General features: G+C 52.1%; 1 protein-coding gene across 1 annotated transcript in view; it reads left to right on the plus strand.

Moving 5' to 3' along the window:
- NEGR1 (neuronal growth regulator 1) overlaps positions 1-20,579 on the plus strand; it is a 173,234-nt gene that overhangs the window by 68,565 nt on the left and 84,090 nt on the right. Inside the window, exon 2 of the mRNA XM_084211542.1 lies at positions 6,929-7,161. Coding sequence (XP_084067668.1) covers positions 6,929-7,161 — 233 coding nt within the window. The remainder of the gene's footprint in view (positions 1-6,928; positions 7,162-20,579) is intronic.

Raw genomic sequence — 20,579 nt, forward strand, 5'->3', positions numbered from 1 at the left:
CTCTGATCCAGCTGGGTATTTCAGGGTACTAAAAGCCCTCAGCATCACGCTGGGATATTGGAAATTTGGGAAGGAACAGGAAATGTTTTCTCCTTCCCCAGATCTTTGCCTTGCTTTGGTCTCAGAGCTTATGGTGCTTTTTTTTCCTCTTTCATTTTGTTTCCGTGTTGTGTGGTAAAAAAGAGTCAGAAAAACTCTGACTTTGGTAGTCCTACAAAATAAACACAATCGGCTCCCAAATTTACCAAGACCCCTTTCCCTGAGGAGAAGTGCAAAACCAAAAGGCAAAGCCAGGTCGTGAATTGTTTCCTTCCTTCTCTGCATTGGTCCTGTCTTCTTTGTAATCTCTGCAAGTCAGTGTTTCTCTAGCATAAATCTCCAGGAATTAATAAATATCAAAAGCAGCAGCCAGACCCTTTTTAATATTTCAAATAATGTGATGAATTTGGGAGTTACTCTCTGAAGCTGAAGGCAAGGCTCTCGCACCAACAGTGGTGTGGGATATTATTTCTGAGCCTTCAAACAGAAAATACAGGCTCCCATGAAGGAAGTGATTAATGACTGAAAATTCTGAGCTTTACACCACAGTGTTTTGTCCATTTTAGTATGAAAATACATCTGTGGAAGAGGGGGGGGAAATTTTTGTATAATTAAAACCAAATGAATTTATTGCAGTTGTGGCAGCAGCAGCTTCTCTGTCCCTGCCATGGGGAAAAATCCATTTGCTGGTGGCAGGAGGGAAACACCCACTGAGGGCATGGCTGGGATGGTGTGCCAGGGAACCCCTGGAATGTGGGAACCCCTGGAATGTGGGAACCCCTGGAATGTGGGCACCCCTGGGAATGTGGGACCCCGTGGAATGTGGGAACCCCTGGGATGTGGGCACCCCTGGGAATGTGGGAACCCCTGGAATGTGGGAACCCCTGGAATGTGGGCACCCTGGGAATGTGGGCACCCCTGGAATGTGGGCACCCCTGGGAATGTGGGCACCCCTGGAATGTGGGAACCCTGGAATGTGGGAACCCCTGGAATGTGGGAACCCTGGGAATGTGGGAACCCTGGAATGGGGGAACCCCTGGGAATGTGGGACCCCCTGGGAATGTGGGAACCCCTGGGAATGTGGGCACCCCTGGGATGTGGGTACCCCTGGAATGTGGGAACCCTGGAATGTGGGAACCCCTGGAATGTGGGCACCCTGGAATGTGGGAACCCCTGGAATGTGGGCACCCTGGAATGTGGGATCCCTGGGATGTGGGCACCCCTAGAACATGAGCACCCCTGGGATGTGGCTCTCTCCTGGCGTGGATGGACTGGCAGGTGCCGAGGGTGGCACCACAGGGATTAAAGGTCACGTGGCATGGGCTGTAGGGAAAATTGCATTTCAAACCCTGCAGGGGAAGGAACACTTTTGCTCTGAATTACGAATACTGGGCTGGTTCTGTTTGGAGGGGCTCAGGTGGAGGGGTTAACCCCTGGGTATCTGCAGACAGACTTCCCGGGGCACCTCAAGGCAGGTGGGACGCTGAGCCCAGCACTGGAGATGGGCAGTGTCCCTGTGTCCCCTGCTGGTGTCCCCTGTCCCCCCCCATGGCAATCCCAGCTCCCTGGCCCGTGATCAGTCCCAGGGCTGCAGGGCAGGGGGAGTTAATGATGCTAATTACTCCGGAGCAGAATTGGGGCTTGGGGCTGCAGCCAATATGAGCACACAAAAACAAAAGCATCTATAACGTGAATGGCTTTAAACTGAAGGGAGGCAGGGTTAGACTGGAGATTAGGGACAAATCCTTCCCTGGCAGGGTGGGCAGGCCTGGCACAGGCTCCCAGAGCTGCCCCTGGATCCCTGCAGTGCCCAGGGCCAGGCACTGGGACAGTGGAGGTGTCCCTGCCATGGCAGGGGTGGCACTGGAGGGGATTTATTTGAGGTCCCTCCTGACCCAAAACGTTGCAGAAATCTGAGATTTTCCTCCTCCCAAGCACTGCCCAGGCCCCTTGGACATAGGATGTCCCCAGTACTGGGATTTCTGGAGCCAGGAGCAGGCTGGGGAGCATTCCAGGCAGTTCCAGGCAGTTCCTGTCCTTCAGGGCAGCCAGGTGGGACCCCAGCCCCTGGAGGCTCCTGGAGCAGAGCCCCTGTGCAGTTTTAATTAAGCAAGTGGAAGAGCTGTTTTTTACAAAGATTAATGGATCTCTGTTTTAATTATGGTGGAATAATAGACTAGAGAGCTGGGAAAGTGGGAGGCATTAAAAAAAGAGGATTAAAAACTTGAGGGAAGCTGGGTGAGACTATATTTTTCCGTACTTACAAATTACAGAAGATCATCCCCATTAATAATGATTGGAAAAATAATAAAGTGCCCTCAGCCGTGTATGACAGTTAACATTAAAATCTATTTTTTATGCTTGTTGTGTGGGGAATTTCTGATTACAATCATCAGTTAAAAAAGAAACTGTGCTTTTTTCCAATCTTCCAAATTTGAATATAGACGAATTCTCTGCTGAGTTCAGCTATGGTGTCATCAATACTTTTCCAAGCCGTGGCAAGGTGAAAAGAGCAAAAGTCACTTTTATTTAATGACTGTTATGCTTACTTTAGTGGTGCTGCAGTGTTAATATTAATTGCTAAAAATAATTGGTTCTATGCATAGATTTGAAAATTACATTGCAGGAAATGCTGCTGGGATGTGCTAGTATAAGCAGAATTTAGGAAAAGAGAGGAAAAGGAGAAGAGAGGAAAGGGGAAAAGCAAGGGAAGGCCCCTGATGTTTGCAGTTTTCACTGTTGGTCATCCTTTTAATGAATGGTTTCCTGGAAATTGCTGTAGGAAGAGTTTCATTGTTATTGTTTTTGTCAAAGCTCCTCACGCTCTGCTGGAACCCTGCCCTGCCCTGGGCAGGAGAAGCACAGCGGCACACAAACCCTGTGTGGAGAGGCTGCTCTTCCTTAGGGAATTGTAAAGGTTTGGGGGGAAAGGAAAGCCTGCCCTTGAACAGTAAAAACCCTGGATTCCCCTATTTCTGCTCCCCCAAAAATGCAGCGCAGGCTGAGCTGGCTGAGGCGCAGTGGGAGGAGGTGTGAGGTGTGCTCTGCGTCCTGCAGGAGAGCTCTGGGCAATCCAGGGACACCAGGGCTGGGAGGGGATTTGCAAACAGCGAGGGATTAAAGCTGCTAGCTTGGAAAGCATTTCTGAGATGAATCATTTGATGGCTGCTTGCGTGGGGTAAACATGCGCTTTATCCATCACATCCCACGTGGGCGCTGGGAAAGCACAGGATATTGCCTGGCTGCTGCTGGGGCTGAAAACCACCCTGCTGGGGGCTCAGCCAAACTGGGCAGCAGATCCGGGGCAGCTCTGAGCCACAGAGCCCTGGGGGCTACAGGGCTGGGGGATCGAGGGGCTGGGGGGGCTCCAGGGGCTGTGGGTGCTCCAGGGGCTGTGGGTGCTCCAGGGGCTGTGGGGGCTCCAGGGGCTGTGGGGGCTCCAGGAGCTGTGGGTGCTCCAGGGGCTGTGGGTGCTGCAGGAGCTGTGGGTGCTCCAGGGGCTGTGGGTGCTGCAGGAGCTGTGGGTGCTCCAGGGGCTGTGGGTGCTCCAGGGGCTGTGGGTGCTGCAGGGGCTGTGGGTGCTCTAAGAGCCGTGGGTGCTGCAGGAGCTGTGAGTGCTCGTGGAGCCATGGGTGCTGCAGGAGCTGTGGGTGCTGCAGGGGCTGTGGGTGCTCCAGGAGCTGTGGGTGCTCCAGGGGCTGTGGGTGCTCCAGGAGCTGTGGGTGCTCCAGGGGCTGTGGGTGCTCCAGGAGCTGTGGGTGCTGCAGGAGCTGTGGGTGCTGCAGGGGATGTGGGTGTTGCAGGAGCTGTGAGTGCTCGTGGAGCCATGGGTGCTGCAGGAGCTGTGGGTGCTGCAGGGGCTGTGGGTGCTGCAGGAGCTGTGGGTGCTCCAGGGGCTGTGGGTGCTGCAGGGGCTGTGGGTGCTTGTGGAGCCGTGGGTGCTGCAGGGGCTGTGGGTGCTCATGGAGCTGTGGGTGCTGCAGGGGCTGTGGGTGCTGCAGGAGCTCCTCTGGGGGTGTCACAGGGTGGGTGGCCTTGGGAAGGACCTCCAAGCCCATCCCATCCCATCCCATCCCATCCCACCCCATCCCATCCCATCTGAACCCATCCCATCCGAACCCATCCCATCCCGTCCCATCCCATCCCACCCCATCTCATCCCATCCCATCCCATCCCATCCCATCCCATCCCATCCCATCCCATCCCATCCCATCCCATCCCACCCCATCCCATCCCATCCCACCCCATCCCATGCCATCCCATCCCACCCCATCCCACCCTGAGATCCTGGAGGTCTTTTCCAGCCTCAGTGATTCTGTGAATTCTTTTCTGATTTTTTTTCTTTTCTGGCGAGCCACGCAGGGAGCAGGGAGTTGGTGGAGCTGGGTTTTTGTGCTGGGAGAGGAGGAGGAGGAGGCTGCTTTTCTCTCCTCGGGGAAGGGTTCACCGTGCTAAGGCTTCCTTCCAAGGTTTGGACGTGTGAGAGTGAATAAACAGTGGGAGAGTGAAGTTAATGAGGTGGTAAATGCTCACTGAACCACGGGCTACCTGCAAAAACGCTGATTTGTAAATCCTGGAGTCCCGGAGCGGTTTGGGCTGGGAGGGACCTTGAATCTGCTGTCACTCCAGCAGCCCTGGCAGGGACAGCTCCCTGAGCCCAGGCTGCTCAGCTGGGCTGGGATGGACTGCATCCAGCTGCTGCAGAAAGCCAGTGGGAAAGGAACACGTGCTGGAAAAGCCTCCGTGAATCGGGGCTTTCTCTGCCTCTCCCACCCTGCTGTTCAGCAGAATCGAGTTCAAAATGTTCTCAGGAATTTGAAAGAGGCTCCTTGCCTTCCCTGGATGGGACCAGACCCTGCACAACTCCTCCTGCAGGGATCCCAACCTCAAAGTGCCACTTCCTGGTGACATCCCAATTCTCTGCTCTCTAAATGGGGATTTTTTTATCCCTCAGAACCCTTTCAGATTTAATGTTGAGATCATTAATTAAATGAATGGTTATTCTCGTGCTTTGTTTCTGAACCATTTCAGCCTGATGTTTCCAGTTCCTTATTCCTGAATGGAATGTCATTTTCCACTTAAACAATACAGCCAGATGCTTAAGCCACCAAATCACCATTTCCCCCCTCCAGTTTCTATGGCTGTGCTATTTTAATGTTTCATCAAAGGGATGAGCTCTATTGCATTCCCTTCTTCTCTTGGATTTCCTTCATGTAGAAAGCTCTTTATGAAATAAAAATGGCCCATTAGTCTGTTGCACTTTGTATTATCCTCCTTCCTACCTTGCTTCAGCTTCTAAAACTGTTTCAAAGCCTTAAATTCCAAGGTGGGCATGGGGGTGAGTCTAAAATTTGCCTAATTCATTCTCCACGTTTCCTGAAGAGCTGTTAATTTGTGGTGAGAAATGCAGATTTCCCGGTGCCACAGCATCACTTCCCGATGGCTCCTGGCTTTGCAGCTCCCTGCTCTCAGCCCTGAGCCCGTGCAGCTTTTCCTGGGCCCCTTTCCCACCGGCTGCTCTGCCTTTTCCCATGTGCTGCCTCTGGGAAATGGAGCACAGAGCTCTTGAGCCAGGCTCAGGCATCCTCCACCCCTCAGGCAGGCTCAGGCTCCTCCAGCAGCTCGGGGAATAAAGCTGCTCCTAACTCTCCTCCCTGTCCTGGGACCCCCTCCCTGCAGCCCCCAAGGGAGAGGAGCCCCCTGGATGGATGGGATGATTAATGGGAGAATGGGATAATGGGATGCCAGGTCCCTTCCCACCCAAACCATCGGGGGGTTCTGTGGACCCTCTGAAACTACACTGGTTTGGGTTCTCTGATGCCCAGATGGTTTTTCCTGGAGAAGTCTCTTGGTTCCTGAGCTCAGCAGCACAAGGGGCTGTGCCTCAGAGCAGGGCAGGAATTTTCCATGGAGCACAGGCTGCTGCTGACCCTCAGGGCTGAGGCTGCAGGACAAAGGGCCGAGCCAGCCCAGGCAGAAATAACTGAGGCTTTCCTCCTGGTGCTCCAGGAGGAGAACAAGGCAGGCAGACGTACCTGTGGGTGCTGTGCTTGCCAGCTGGGCTTTGGGGTTTAGGCTGGCTCTGAGCTAACAAGTGATTCCTGGCGTGAGCTCAGCTCTGATAAATCCCTGCTGTGCTCAGGCCAGATGCAGCAGCGAGTGGCACTGAGCAGCTCCCCCAGCCCCATGCTCAGGTTTGGAACCCAGGACACCCCTCTGGGTGTCTGGAGGTGCCAGGACCCCTGCCAGGGGGCTCAGAGACCCTGGCACGGAGCCCAGAACACCTGTGGGTTCCATTATGACCCATGGAGCAAATTACCAGCCTTGTATGAAGACCTGCAAGCCACAGCAGTTTGAGTAATGCAATAATAAAATTATCACTGGGTGAAAAAGTAGATTTGGGGATTTCTAGTATGGGGGTTTTGGGGGCAAGATGGAGGGATTTGGGTGTGTCCAGCCTTTCTTCTCCTTCTCCTTCTCCTCCTTCTCCTCCTTCTCCTCCTTCTCCTCCTTCTCCTCCTTCTCCTCCTTCTCCTCCTCCTCCATCTTCTGCTGTGATGTTGGCACTTTTAGATTGGTTTAGAGTAGAAGCTCACTGTCTAACACAGGTGATGGGTATTGGGAAGTAACTAAACATGTAATACATAGTTTTTAGTATAAAGAGATAACACCACCCCAGGGGCAGGCAGAGTGCCTGGGACTGTCCTTCTGGATGGACCTTGGCAGGGCAGAGGGAAAATTAATAGATAAGAAACAATAAACACTCCTGAGGCCGAAACCTGAGAACTCCGACTCGCGCTCCGGTTGCGCGGGCGGAGCAGAGACCTCTCGCGCACCTCGGGGCGCAGACCCGCGCGCCACTGGAGACTCAGGTGTGCCTTTTCCCCAGGTGCTACCTGGAAGATGGAGCCTCCAAGGGGGCCTGGCTGAACCGCTCCAGCATCATCTTCGCGGGCAGCGACAAGTGGTCGGTGGACCCGCGCGTGTCCATCGCCACGGCCAACCGCAGGGAGTACAGCCTGCAGATCCAGGACGTGGACGTGACGGACGACGGCCCCTACACCTGCTCCGTGCAGACCCAGCACACGCCCCGCACCATGCAGGTGCACCTCACCGTGCAAGGTAGGCCGAGGGGCACTGCCATCTGGGGTTTGGGGGGGTTTGGGTTTATTCTGTCAGAAAGTGATTACTTTATTCTATTCTGTTATTCTGTATTATATCACACTGTGTTACATTACCTCTAAACTGAATCTGCCAAGCACTCAGCTCTGCTCTTGCACACACTGCACAGAATCTCGTGCCTGTCACCCCACACACACAGACACACCTGGCCCTGACAGGCCAAGGAAACAAAACCCCATCACAGTGGGTAAACCATCTCCACATTGCATTCTCCTGTGGCACAAACACAGGCACAGCAAATGAGGTAAGAATTGTTTTTCCTTTCTCTGAGGTTCACAGAATGTGAAACCCAGAAACATTCTTGGGAAGAACTGTGCCTTGCTTTTCTCTGTGAGGAGAAATGTGGTGACATGGCATGGCAAACTTTCAGAGTCCCTTTCCCCTTTCCCCTTTCCCCTTTCCCCTTTCCCCTTTCCCCTTTCCCCTTTCCCTTTCCCCTTTCCTTTCCCTTTCCTTTCCCTTTCCCTTCCCTTTCCCTTCCCTTTCCTCTTTCCTCTTTCCTCTTTCCCTTTTCCCTTTTCCCTTTCCCCTTTCCCCTCTCCCTTTCCCCTTTCCCCTCTCCCTTTCCCCTTTCCCCTCTCCCTTTCCCCTTTCCCCTTTCCTTTCCCTTCCCTTCCCTTCCCCCCTGCTCCCAGAACTGCAGAGCTCTGGTGTCACTTTTCACACGGATTTAATATTTATTGCATTGTTCCAGGGTGAACAATTCTTGGTTTTGATTGTCTTCCTAATAATTAATGCCCCCATGCAAGGGCTAAAAAAACAAGCTGGAAATTAATTGCGTGTATAAAATACATCAACAGGAGCTTAAAATTAATTAGGCTAACTACGAGCATATAGAGAAATAATAACTCAATAGTTAAAAATATGCATAATTATTAAGCAATTGCATTTATATCTTCAGAAATGCAAAGTATAACCTAAGGCTTTAACTTATTAGTCTTTGGTGCAATCATCATTAACATTTTCTTTTGCATTTTTATGAGTAATAAAGCAATGAATATAGAGGAGAAGAATTGAACTGGCAATCCCTATTAATCCATGTGGCACACGGAGATGCCTTGGAAATAACGGGGTGAGCCACCTCCCACGCCAGTTGTCCTCAGGCATGGGAATCCTGCAGGAATGCTGCAGGAGTGTTGGGCTGGAGCTCTGGGCTCAGGGTGTGTTTTATTAAAATATTGTGGAGACATTTCTGTGACCCTGGTGAGAGGCCTCGGGACCCTCAGGCTGGGTCTGGGGCACGTGCAGGGACACAGGGACAGGAGGAGAGGGAACAGCTCAGGCTGGGCCAGGGGAGCTCAGGGTGGGCACAGCAGGAATTTCCCCATGGAAAGGGGCTCAGGCACTGGCACTGCCCAGGGAGGGTTGGAGTGCCCATCCCTGGAGGTGTCCCAGGAATTCCTGGAGGTGGCACTCTGGGCTGGGGACAGGGTGGGGATCAGTGCTCTGGCAGGGCTGATCCTGTGCCCCTCAGTGCCTGCCTTTGTGCAGGGACTCCCTTACACCCATTCGTGATCCCAGTGGGACCCTGAGGTCACTGCTGGGAGGGACTGGGACGGCCCCTCCTGCTCCAGAGGGCTAAATGCTGGCCTGACACAAGGAGCTGTCAGGGGGTGACACAGGGAGTTATCCTGGGATCACACAGGAGTTATCCTGGGATCACACAGGAGTTATCCTGGGATCACACAGGGAGTTATCCTGGGATCATACAAGGAGTTATCCTGGGATCACACAGGAGTTATCCTGGGATCACACAGGAGTTATCCCGGGATCACACAGGAGTTATCCTGGGATCACACAAGGAGTTATCCTGGGATCACACAGGGAGTTATCCTGGGATCACACAGGAGTTATCCCAGGATCACACAAGGAGCTGTCAGGGGGTGACACAAGGAGTTATTCTGGGATCACACAGGGAGTTATCCTGGGATCACACAGGGAGTTATCCTGGGATCACACAGCAGTTATCCTGGGATCACACAGGATCTATCAGGGGGTGACACAGGGAGCTGTCCTGGGATCACACAGGATTTATCCCAGGAGCACACAGGAGTTATCCTGGGATCACACAAGGAGTTATCCTGGGATCACACAGGGAGTTATCCTGGGATCATACAAGGAGTTATCCTGGGATCACACAGGAGTTATCCCGGGATCACACAGGATTTATCCCAGGAGCACACAGGATTTATCCCAGGAGCACACAGGAGTTATCCTGGGATCACACAGGAGTTATCCCAGGAACACACAGGGAGTTATCCCGGGATCACACAGGATCTATCAGGGGGTGACACAGGGAGCTGTCCTGGGATCACACAGGGAATTATCCCAGGATCACACAAAGAGTTATCCCGGGAGCACCTTTAGGTTTCCCGGTAAAATCCTCCCCAGCTTGGTATCTGGAGATGAGGAGCAGCCTCTGCTTTGGGCAGAAATGAGTGAGGGCAAAGCAAAACCACTCTGTCTGAGGGCATTGGGCTTCCCCTGGGGCTGGGAATAAGTGATGAGACCGAGGGAGTCCCGGGAGAGGAGGAACTCCGGCAGCAGCCTCAGCCCTTGCCCAGCCCCGGCCCCAGGGCGTGCTCCAGGAGCAGAACACCTGCCCTGCAGGAGCCAGGGGCTTTGCTGTGTCCAGAGGAACCAGAAGAGGCTGTGGTGGCATCTGGAGCTCCCACACAGCTCCAGGCTCCCGGCACAAGCCGATCTGCAGTGAAGCCGCCCCCGAGGCCGTGCAAACCCAGCTCCCCCTGTCCCTGGGGCGTGTGAGCCTTGCACACACAGAACCAGAGCTGGCAGGGCAGCACCTCCCCTCTGTGCTGGGTTCTGAATGCATTCAGGGGGCAAATAATCACATTCCATGGGTTAGAGACACCTGAATTGCCAGCCCAGGGAGCAGGGACAGCTCCCAGGTGTCACGAACCGTCCTTATTGATGATTTCATGATGATTCGTTTCCAAGGGATTTCTCAGTACAGAATACCAACACGGCAAAAGGGGTTAGCAGTAACAATCAGAACAGTGTATTTTATTGAATGATTACAGCAAAATGCGTGTGAGGGAAAGGAGGGAAAGCGGGGAAAGCATATGGAAAAGTAGGGGGGTAAAGAGAAAAGAGGAGGCTCCAGCTACCGCCCGTGGAAGTGACGGGGTCCTTCGGGGTCCAGCCGAGGTTCCGTCAGTCGAGGAGTCGTTCCAAGCGCGGGGAAGATCTTCAAATTGGACTGGCTAACCTGGGGGTTTTTATCCTATGGAGGATTGTGAAAGAGGGGGGGAAATAATGCAATAGTTTCCTTCTTGGTCTGATAGTCCCAATAATCACTACCCACAAGCAAACATCACAGTCTGTACCCGCAAGCAAACATCACGGTCTGTTCTGTTCCCCCCACCAGTTCCCCCCAGGTTTCAGTCTCAGTCCTTGGGGAGAAAAGGAGTTTTCTGTATGTGAGGGTTTCATGTCTCAGTCCTTGGAGAAGAGGCTTCTCCCATCTCAGTCAGTCAGTCACAGTGGATGCAGAACAGATGAAGGGTCTTCTGTGGGGACCACCTAAAGGTTATTCCAGAAAAGAGTCCATCCAAGCTAAGAGGTAGGGAAATTCCAAGGCTTGTTGTTGCAGAACGGGTCAAGGTGCTCCTTTTGCACAATTACTTGGCAGGATGGGAGTTACATCTCAGCCTTGTAAGCTCAGCAGACTTTCCTCAAACCCAGATATCAAACAGGATCTTTTGGTGGTCTCAGTTTCTGTCCTTTTTCATGATGAAAATCATGAGACAAATGAGAATAATTTTGGACAGACTCTCACAACAGGGGAGCAGCAGCCTCTGCCCTGCCCCACTCGGGAGCCCCCAGACCCAGGGGGCTTTGGCCACTGCCCACAGGGATCTCTGCAGAGCTGAGGGTGGGTCTGGGCTCCCAAACCCCTGTGGAGGACCCAGCAGGTACAGGCTTGCTCAGTGCTGCTCACTGCAGTTACTCCCTTTTGTAGCAGGGAAATCAACTGAGGTTTTTGATAAAAAAGAAAATAGAACTTGTGTGTTCGGCCCACATTTACATGTGTGAAGGAAAAACCACATGAAAGAGAGGAAGATAATCCAGTTAACTTAATTTCAGTGACCTTATTAAAAAGAAGTGAGAATGCTGAAATAATTAATTGGAAGTTTCAATGGCAGCAGTTTGTAATCAACTCAATCTACCTCAGTGCCAGATGCTGGATCTGCAAAGTCGTGAGCTGCAGATGATTTAAAAATCAGATGTTTGTCGCAGCAAGGTAAAAACCCGAATTTCCCCTTGCCACATTCTGCTTCTCACACTTTTTCTCCAAAAGGTTGTGCTTGCTGCCAGCTCCAATCCGGCATTTATCCTGCCAAAGTCAGGATTGCCCCCTCCAAGCTGCTTTCCCTGCAGTGTGCAAAGGCTGCAGCCACCTTTGCCAGTGTCCCTGAGAGGGGTCAGGGTGGGGGACAGCCCCGTGTCCCTGTCCCTCGGGGGGGACAGATGCTCCTGCACTGGGGCACGGTGGGGCCAGGGGACAGCAGGGACAGGAGGCAAGGCTCAGAGAGACCCCAGACCCAAAAGGGACACAGAGCAGGGCTCAGAGGGACCCCAGACCCAAAAGGGACAGCAGGGACACAGAGCAGGGCTCAGAGGGACCCCAGACCCAAAATAGACACAGGGCAGGGCTCAGAGAGACCCCAGCCCCAGCAGGGGCACAGAGCAGGGCTCAGAGGGACCCCAGCCCCAAAAGGGACACAGGGCAGGGCTCAGAGGGACCCCAGACCCAAAAGGGACACAGAGCAGGGCTCAGAGGGACCCCAGCCCCAACAGGGAGACAGAGCAGGGCTCAGAGGGACCCCAGCCCCAAACCACTCCCAGGGCTGGGTTTTGGGGCCAGGTGTGGATGCTGGGGTGCCCAGCTGGCACAGGTCACTGCACAGGTCCCAGCTTTGCCTTCAGGGCACAGGTGCCAGTCCCAGCCCTGTCCCCAGGTGCCCCCAGTGCCCTTCCTGGTGCTCCCTGCCATCCCCACCCCGCAGCAGCCTGCTCCCAGCAGTCCCAGGGGACACAAACCCTGCTGCCAGCATCACCTGGCACCTTCTCCTCCCCTGCCCCAGCCCGGCTGGGCAGCCTGGGACAGCCCCAGGCCAGCTCCCCCTCACCCCTGCAGGGATCTGCTCCCGACACGGAGCTGTGAATAATTCAGTTATCCATGGAAATGCCTTTTATAGATTCAGTCAGGAACCACAACCTCGGGTTTTTATTTAAACATGTGTAACGTTCCCAAAGTAATACTCTAGGCCCTTTTTCTGTTTAATAAACCCCCTTAATGTCCCCTAAATATTAATGTATTGATTTAGTCTTTGCGATGTTTGCAAAGTCTAATTTGTTTCCTCAGCCGGGCCAAGAGGGACTTGCATTTGAAGCTAACGAGATAAATCTTCCCCAAATTTATTTAAAGTGGGACAAAATAAATATGCAAAAGACTTTAAAATCATCTAACAACCACTTCCCAGCTAAAACTGACAATCCATTACTCTTTTAAATTGCCAGCTCTGGAGCAGGGTGTCAGTTTCCTTTATAAAATTAACTTGCTGGTGCCAGCCGCCGTTATCATCCTGTCCCTGCTCAGCACGGGGAGAAAAAGACTTGGAAAAACGTTTCTGGGGGAGGGAATGATTTTGTTTTTTGCTGTGTGATGGAGACCCCCAAAGGGTGTCAGTCCCTGTCCCTGCTCAGCACAGGGAGAAAAAGACTTGGAAAAGCCTTTCTGGGGGGGTGAAATGTTTTTGTTTTTTGCTGTGTGATGGAGACCCCCAAAGGGTGTCTGTCCCTGTCCCCCCTGGCCTTGCACTGCCTCCTGCTCCCCCTCCCTTCGGTGCCAGCAGTGCCTGATCCCGGTGCTCCCCGCAGGGTTCGTGGTCCTCATCCATTCATGGAATTCCTCCCACCCGTGTCCCCTCCAGGGTTTGTGCTCCCCATCCATTCACAGAATTCCTCCCGGTGTTCTTCTCCCCAGGGTTTGTGCTCCTCATCCATTCACAGAATTCCTCCAGGTGCTCTCCCCAGGGTTTGTGCTCCTCATCCATTCACAGAATTCCTCCCTCCCGTGTCCCCTCCAGGGTTTGTGCTCCCCATCCATTCACAGAATTCCTCCCGGTGCTCTCCCCAGGGTTTGTGCTCCTCATCCATTCACAGAATTCCTCCAGGTGCTCTCCCCAGGGTTTGTGCTCCTCATCCATTCATGGAATTCCTCCCACCCGTGTCCCTCCCAGGGTTTGTGCTCCTCATCCATCCATGGAGTTCCTCCCGGTGCTCTCCCCAGGGTTTGTGCTCCTCATCCATTCACAGAATTCCTCCAGGTGCTCCCCCAGGGTTTGTGCTCCTCATCCATCCATGGAGTTCCTCCCGGTGCTCCCCCCAGGGTTTGTGCTCCTCATCCATTCACGGAGTTCCTCCCACCCGTGTCCCCTCCAGGGTTTGTGCTCCCCATCCATTCACAGAATTCCTCCAGGTGCTCCCCCAGGGTTTGTGCTCCCCATCCATTCACAGAATTCCTCCCACCCGTGTCCCCTCCAGGGGCTGCGGGGATCCCTCACTCTGTGATAATTCGAGTGGTTTTCCCCACTCTGCCGTGCTCAGGGAGATGTTGGCGCTGGGAGGTGATCTCATTCGCAGGGATGGAAATCAGGGTGTTTTATCTGGAGTGGAGCGGGGCTGCTCTCGTCTGAAACTCATCATTCTGCCACGTTGGAGGTGCTTTAGTCACGGCTGCAGCCGGATTTCCGTTCCCAGCCTGAAATTTCCATCCTCTGGGATCGGCAGGCAGGGGACAATGGGCACAAAATGATCATTTCCTCCCGAGCCCCAGGAGGATTGGCTCTGTTCCAGTGAATTGAGGGCACTGGGGTGGCTGGTGACCTGATCCATGCTGCTGGTGCCAGCTGTGCCTCAGCAAAGGCTGCTGCAGGAGCTGCTGGTGTGGCTGCTCCCTCCCAGGCTGGGGTGCCCCGCTCTGCTGAGCAGCTCATCCACAAACCAGACACAGCAGAGGGGCCAAGGAGCTCCCTGGGAAATGCAGAGGAAAGAGGAGAAAGGCACAAACCTGAGGCACTTTAACAACCTGGGACTGAGCCAGGGAAAATGAACGATTGTGCTCCGAGGAGGAGCCCCCAGGGCCTGGGGGGCTGTGCTGGAAAAAGGGGAGCAGTGTCCTGGAAAGGTTCTGGGAATGCACAGGACCCTCAGCCCAGCCCCTCAGGATTTACCAGCTGGGAAAGAGGGGCTGGGGACTGAGTTTTGCATTGCAAAGGTGATTTCTGAAACTGGAAACAATAGCAGTGCATCTTCTCTCTAAACCCCACCTCAGAGTGTGAGGATGCCTTCCTCCCATCGGGATTTACTCCAAGGCACATCTTGGCTTGGACTGATGAGCTGGGAACTTGGAGAAGAAAAATGTTGAGTGCTCTGGGCTGTGTTGGGTTGGTGGCTCCGGGAGAGCCAGCAGGGGTGGGATGGCTCTGGCTCAGCAGCCCCTCCTCACCCTGCACACACCAGGAGCCTTTCCTCGTGTTCTGCACTCACTCCTTCCTCCCAAACCCCCACGGCTTCATTTCCATTCCACAGCTTAAGAAAGGGTGAAGGGAGGAGGATGACAATATCTGATATTTGCAAGCAGCCAAATCCACCAGTTGGAGGGAGCAGAACCAAATGCCTGTCTTTAAAAAGAATGTATGGAGCTAATTTAGGAAAACTTCTGGGGACGACTGAAAAAACAACTGAGAAGTAAAGTGGCAGCTTCATCCCGTAGGATTGAATTGTGAGGGATTTGACAGGCAGCTTTAAAGGATGGGGATTGAATGTTTCCTGCCTGGAAAGTCTTCATTTGAAGGAGAGGATCTTTGATTGTACAGCTTTCCTAAAGGTGTGAAGAAAACTTCGGTTGTCCATCCAAAGATTCCAGGGCAGCAAATCTCATGGTTCCCTTCCCTGGCAGGGGTGCAGGGACGCAGGAGGGGACAGGCTCCGAGCCCAGGGAACAGGGACAGGACAGGGGGAAAGGGCCCCAGGCTGGGCCAGGGGAGGTTTGAGTTGGTGTCCTGGTTTGAAAAGCCAGGTGTCTGCTAAGGAGGGCAGGAGCCTCCCCTGAAATGGAAAATGTAAACCTCCTCCCTCCAAATTATTATAATTCTGAAATTAAGGGGCTCTCAGGCAAAGATATGGGAACAGGAATAACAGTTCCTTACTTTCATTTCTTTCATTTTATTAAAAATAAAATAAACAATGCAGTAATAGAAAACAAAACTGCCAGAGTCAGAGCAGTCCCTGTTCCCCTGTGTGTCAGGGTAGTGGCACAGTCCCATCCCAGGGTGGTGGCACAGTCCCATCCCAGGGTGGTGGCACAGTCCCAGGGTGGTGGCACAGTCCCATCCCAGGGGTGGCACAGTCCCATCCCACGGGGGCTCAGCCCTCCTGCAGTGCCAGCTGTGGTTCTGCTGCAGCAGGATCCTGCACAAGGGGGGAGTTTTCCTCTGAAATCCAGTGGAAGAGGCAGCTCCTCTGGGAAATCCAGTGGAGAAGCTGCTCTGCTGTCCCAACCCTCAGATTGTATCCAGGTAGGAATGCTTGGCTCCTCCCCTGGGCAGAGCATCTCCCCATGGGATGGTGGAATTTGATCAGCCCTGCAGGGACACTCACTGGCCATGGACAGCAGATAATAATAATTAACGGCCCATTAACAGAAGATAATTAATAATTAATGGCCCATGGACAGCAGAGATCTCCTGGAGGGAGGATGGGCTGTGGCAGAGATAAAGAAAACTGCCCAAGGAACAGCAGAGAACTGCCCCAGCTCTGAGAGATGGGGATAGAACACACAGCCCGGCCACATCCTGCATTTCCAACCTCAGAGGCTGGAGATCAGAAGTTCTGCCTGGAAGGGCTGTCCAGCCCTGGCACAGCTGGACAGTGACACAGTTCTGTCCAGCCCTGGCACAGCTGGACAGTGACACAGTTCTGTCCAGCCCTGGCACAGCTAGACAGTGACACAGTTCTGTCCAGCCCTGGCACAGCTGGACAGTGACACAGTTCTGTCCAGCCCTGGCACAGCTGCCCAGGGCAGGGCTGAGTGCCCACACCAGGAAGGGTTTCAAAGCTGTGTGCATGTGGCACTTGGGGACAGGGTCGGGGTGCCCTTGGCAGTGCAAGGAGCAGCTGGATTCCGCAGTCTGGGAGGGCTTTTCCAACCTGAAGGACTCTGTGATTCCCTGATTTTCTCTGCCTTTTGCTGGGTGCCTGAGAGTGATGTTGTTTCCTTTGAACCCAAGCCTGTAACGTTCCGTGCTGGTTTCTGGGAGCAGACCTTGCAGGGAAATGTTCTGAGAAATTTCCTCACAGGAGCCACATGATGCAGACCCTGAGTCTGGAATTACTGGGGCTCCATTTCCTGCACGGTGTCACTTGTGAGGCAGGAACGAGGATAATAAATAGTACGAGATCTTCAGCTCCAGACGAGGAAACGACAGCAAAATCAAACCACACAGCATTGATTCGTAATACAATCCCATAATATGACTCCAACTCCTATTATACCTACTTATCACTGGTCTTTTATCCCAGCTATTCAGATAAAAGCTCGGGAATTTGTGCAGGCAGCACGGCACAGCCCCATGGGTGAATTTTGAATGCTGTGCTCAAGGAGATGTACGCACAGAATCTCTTCTTTTACTGTGGGTTTTGGCATCCTTTTTTTTTTTTTTTTTTTTTTTATTTTTCCCCACCTGATGTTTTAAACATTTCTCCCTTCAGGTTAATATGTTCATTTATAAGGAAAGGATTAAACAGAAATCTCACGAGAGAGACGTGAACTTGAATGTGAGTGTGCAGATTTGAATGGATAAAGAGGCACTTCAGGAGCTGGATAAAACCAGAGTGCTCCTAAGCCTCTGATTCCAAACCTGCCTCAAGGCCAGCAGTGCTGAAGACATTACAGGGAGCAGAATAAACAGCTAAAAATTGCTTACTTATAAAAAGCTTTGTAATACCAAAGGCTCAAGTAGAGAATTGTAAGTGCGTTATTCTGTTGACCCCCGTGGATTACTTGTTTTGTTGTCTCTAGGATTCAGAAATGTTCTTATTTTATTTAGACTGAAATTTTAATCATCCCCACTTTGCATTTAAAATATGATATTATTTCCCCTTCTATCATCTGTAAGAGAAAATGGGGAAATTTCCTTAATAGTTGGCAGATTAGCTTTGTTATGTAAAACAGATCCTGGCAAAAGGAATTATAATTAACACAAGCGTTCCATTACACAGTGAAAGGGTTGGTTTAAAGTCTTTCTGTTCCAAACACTTCAAAGCAGAGCCTTTGTTTTGTGCTCACACTGAATTGGATGTAGTTAGCACGCCCAAATATTTTGCCCATAAATATTCCCAAATCGCTGGATGTGATAACAGCAATCTCTGACTGAACTCTTCTGGGCCCAGGTTTGGGGTTTGAAAGCTATGGCAAATCATTTCCTTCATAACCTGCTCAGCACAGGTACCCAGAGCCCTTTAGGAACAAGAAATCATTCCTTGTTCAAAGCTCCCATTGATTTATGGAAACAAGCTGCTCCTGCTCACTCCCGGGGTGGGAAACAACCTCCAGCACGCATCCTGACATCCCTGAGAACCTGTGGAGATCATCCTTTGTGTGCTGCGTGGTTTCCACTTCCTCACGGACGTGTTTTCATTGCCTTTCTTATTTGGGGGGATAATTGGGAATAATGTGATTGTGACATCCCTTCCCTGGCAGGGTGGGCCGGCCCTGGGCTGGAATTCCCAGAGCAGCTGTGGCTGCCCCTGGATCCCTGGCAGTGCCCAAGGCCAGGCTGGACACTGGGGCTGGAGCAGCCTGGGACAGTGGGAGGTGTCCCTGCCATGGCAGGGGTGGCACTGGGTGGCTCTGAGGTCTCTCCCAGCCCAAAGCTGTGTGGGATCCCAAGGTTCTGGGGTTCCCAGGGAGCTGTGTGTGCAGCAGGCTGGGGCTCCCTTGGGTCCCTCGGGGCTGTCCCGTGGCTCTCTCCTCTCGGATCACACTGAGTGATTCCCGATGGAGCTCCTATGCCGAGGTCACAAAGCACAAAGTGCAGTTTAAGCAGTTCCACTGAGGCTCCTGGCATTCTGCCTCTGTGTCCCAGGGGAATGCTGGCCCCCAGCACTGGCTGGACCAGCAGAATGTGCTGGGTGCTTTTAACTTTCAATTACCATGAACTGATTGAGATTTTATTTATTCATTTCTGGGTGCTGAGGCTGAGATGCCCCAGCACAGAGAATAAAGATTCTATTTATTTATTTGCTCATTCATTGATTAATTTCTGGGTGCCCAGGCCATGGTGCTCTGGCACAGAGAATTGAGATTTTATTTATTTATTCATTTATTAATTTGTGGGTGTCGAGGCCGTGATGCCCCAGCACAGAGAATAGAGATTTTTATTTATTAATTCATTGATTCATTCATTGATTAATTTCTGGCTGCCCAGGCCGTGGTGCCCTGGCACAGAGAATTGAGATTTTATTTATTTGTTTGTTGGTTGGTTTGTTTATTCATTTATTAATTTGTGGGTGTTGAGGCCGTGATGCCCCGGCACAGAGAACAGAGATTTCATTTATTTATTTATTTATTTATTTATTTATTTATTTATTTATTTTATATTATTCATTTCTGGGTGCCCAGGCTGTGGTGCCCCAACACAGAGAATAGAGCTTTTATTTATTTATATATTAATTTATCAATTTCTGGGTGCCCCCTGGCACGGAGAAACCCCTGCTGTCGCTCTCCCCTCCAATGGACAGAGCTGCTCTGCAGGACCAGGACAGGGGCATTAGCTGGGCACCGAGCCCCTAATGAAGCAGGGTCATTAGCTGGGCACCGAGCCCCTAATTAAGCAGGGTTTGGAGCCCAGCAGCTCCTCTGGCTGCCAGTGCAGGTCCGGCAGATTGGATTTGTCCCTCGTTACTGGAGTCCCCAATAACAGGGTAATTTATACCCCGTGGTTTATACCCAGTAATTTATACCGTGTATTTTATACCCGGTGGTTTACACCCCGTGGTTTATACCCGGTAATTTATACCCAGTGGTTTATGCCCGGTGGTTTATACCCGGTGGTTTATACCCCAGTGGTTTATGCCCGGTGGTTTATACCCAGTGGTTTATACCCAGTGGTTTATACCCGGTAATTTATACCCGGTGGTTTATACCCAGTGATTTATACTATGTAATTTATACCCAGTGGTTTATACCCGGTGGTTTATACCCGGTAATTTATACCCAGTGGTTTATACCCGGTGGTTTATACCCGGTGGTTTATACCTGCTAATTTATACCCGGTGGTTTATACCCCGTGATTTATACCCGGTAATTTATACCTGGTGGTTTATACCCGGTAATTTATACCCGGTGGTTTATACCCAGTGGTTTATACCCAGTGATTCATACCCGCTAATTTATACCCAGTGATTTATACCCGGTGGTTTATACCCAGTGATTTATACCCGGTGATTTATACCCGGTAATTTATACTGTGTATTTTATACCCGGTGGTTTATACCCGGTAATTCACAGGGGCAGCATGCAGGATCCGTGCCCATTTCACCCACACGGATTTGTGCCACATGCTGGGTCTGTCACCCGAGCAGGGGACAGGAGCTGGATCCGTTGCTGCCATTCCAGGCTGGATAATTCTGTAATAATCAGGAGTGGTTTTCTCCTGGCCAGGGTCAGCCCAGCCCCCTGCGAGGGAGCTGCGGTTCTCTCTTTACCTCCCCCGGGCCGTCACCGGCGGGCTGGCCGCTGAAATCCCCATTTACCGGGGTTTAGCCGCACAATGCCCGGCAAAGCGCCGCTTTCCCGGCGACAGGCACAGAGCCATCCCATCGGCATCTCAGGGCTGGGCTGGGCTGGGTCCCTCTGGGGAAGAACCCGGAGCCCAGCTCCTTTTCCTGCAGAGAAACAAGGGCAGAACTCCGTGCCCTGTCTCTGGCCAGGCATCCCGAGCCGCTGGGCAGGCAGCAGTCCCACTGCAATTCGGTGCTGACTGTCTGCAGAGTATGAATATTAATGACGCCATTAATCCCCATTAATCCCAGCAGTTCCCATGTCACTGCAATGTCAGGAAGATTAAATCACACCACTCCCCACGCGTTTCTGTGGGATGGGGCAGCTCGGCAGCAGCTCAAGAGGAGGAATTAATAATGTGGAAAGCAATTCCAGGTTTCAGTGTTAGATAATCATTACTAATTTCTAGGCTTTGTAGTGAGAACAAAAATAAATACTGAATAAATTTGTATCCACTGACTTAATCCAGGGAAGAAGCCTGTCCTCC

This window comes from Fringilla coelebs (genome assembly GCF_963513975.1).
Source record: "Fringilla coelebs genome assembly, chromosome: 9".
Taxonomy (NCBI): Eukaryota; Metazoa; Chordata; class Aves; order Passeriformes; family Fringillidae; genus Fringilla; species Fringilla coelebs.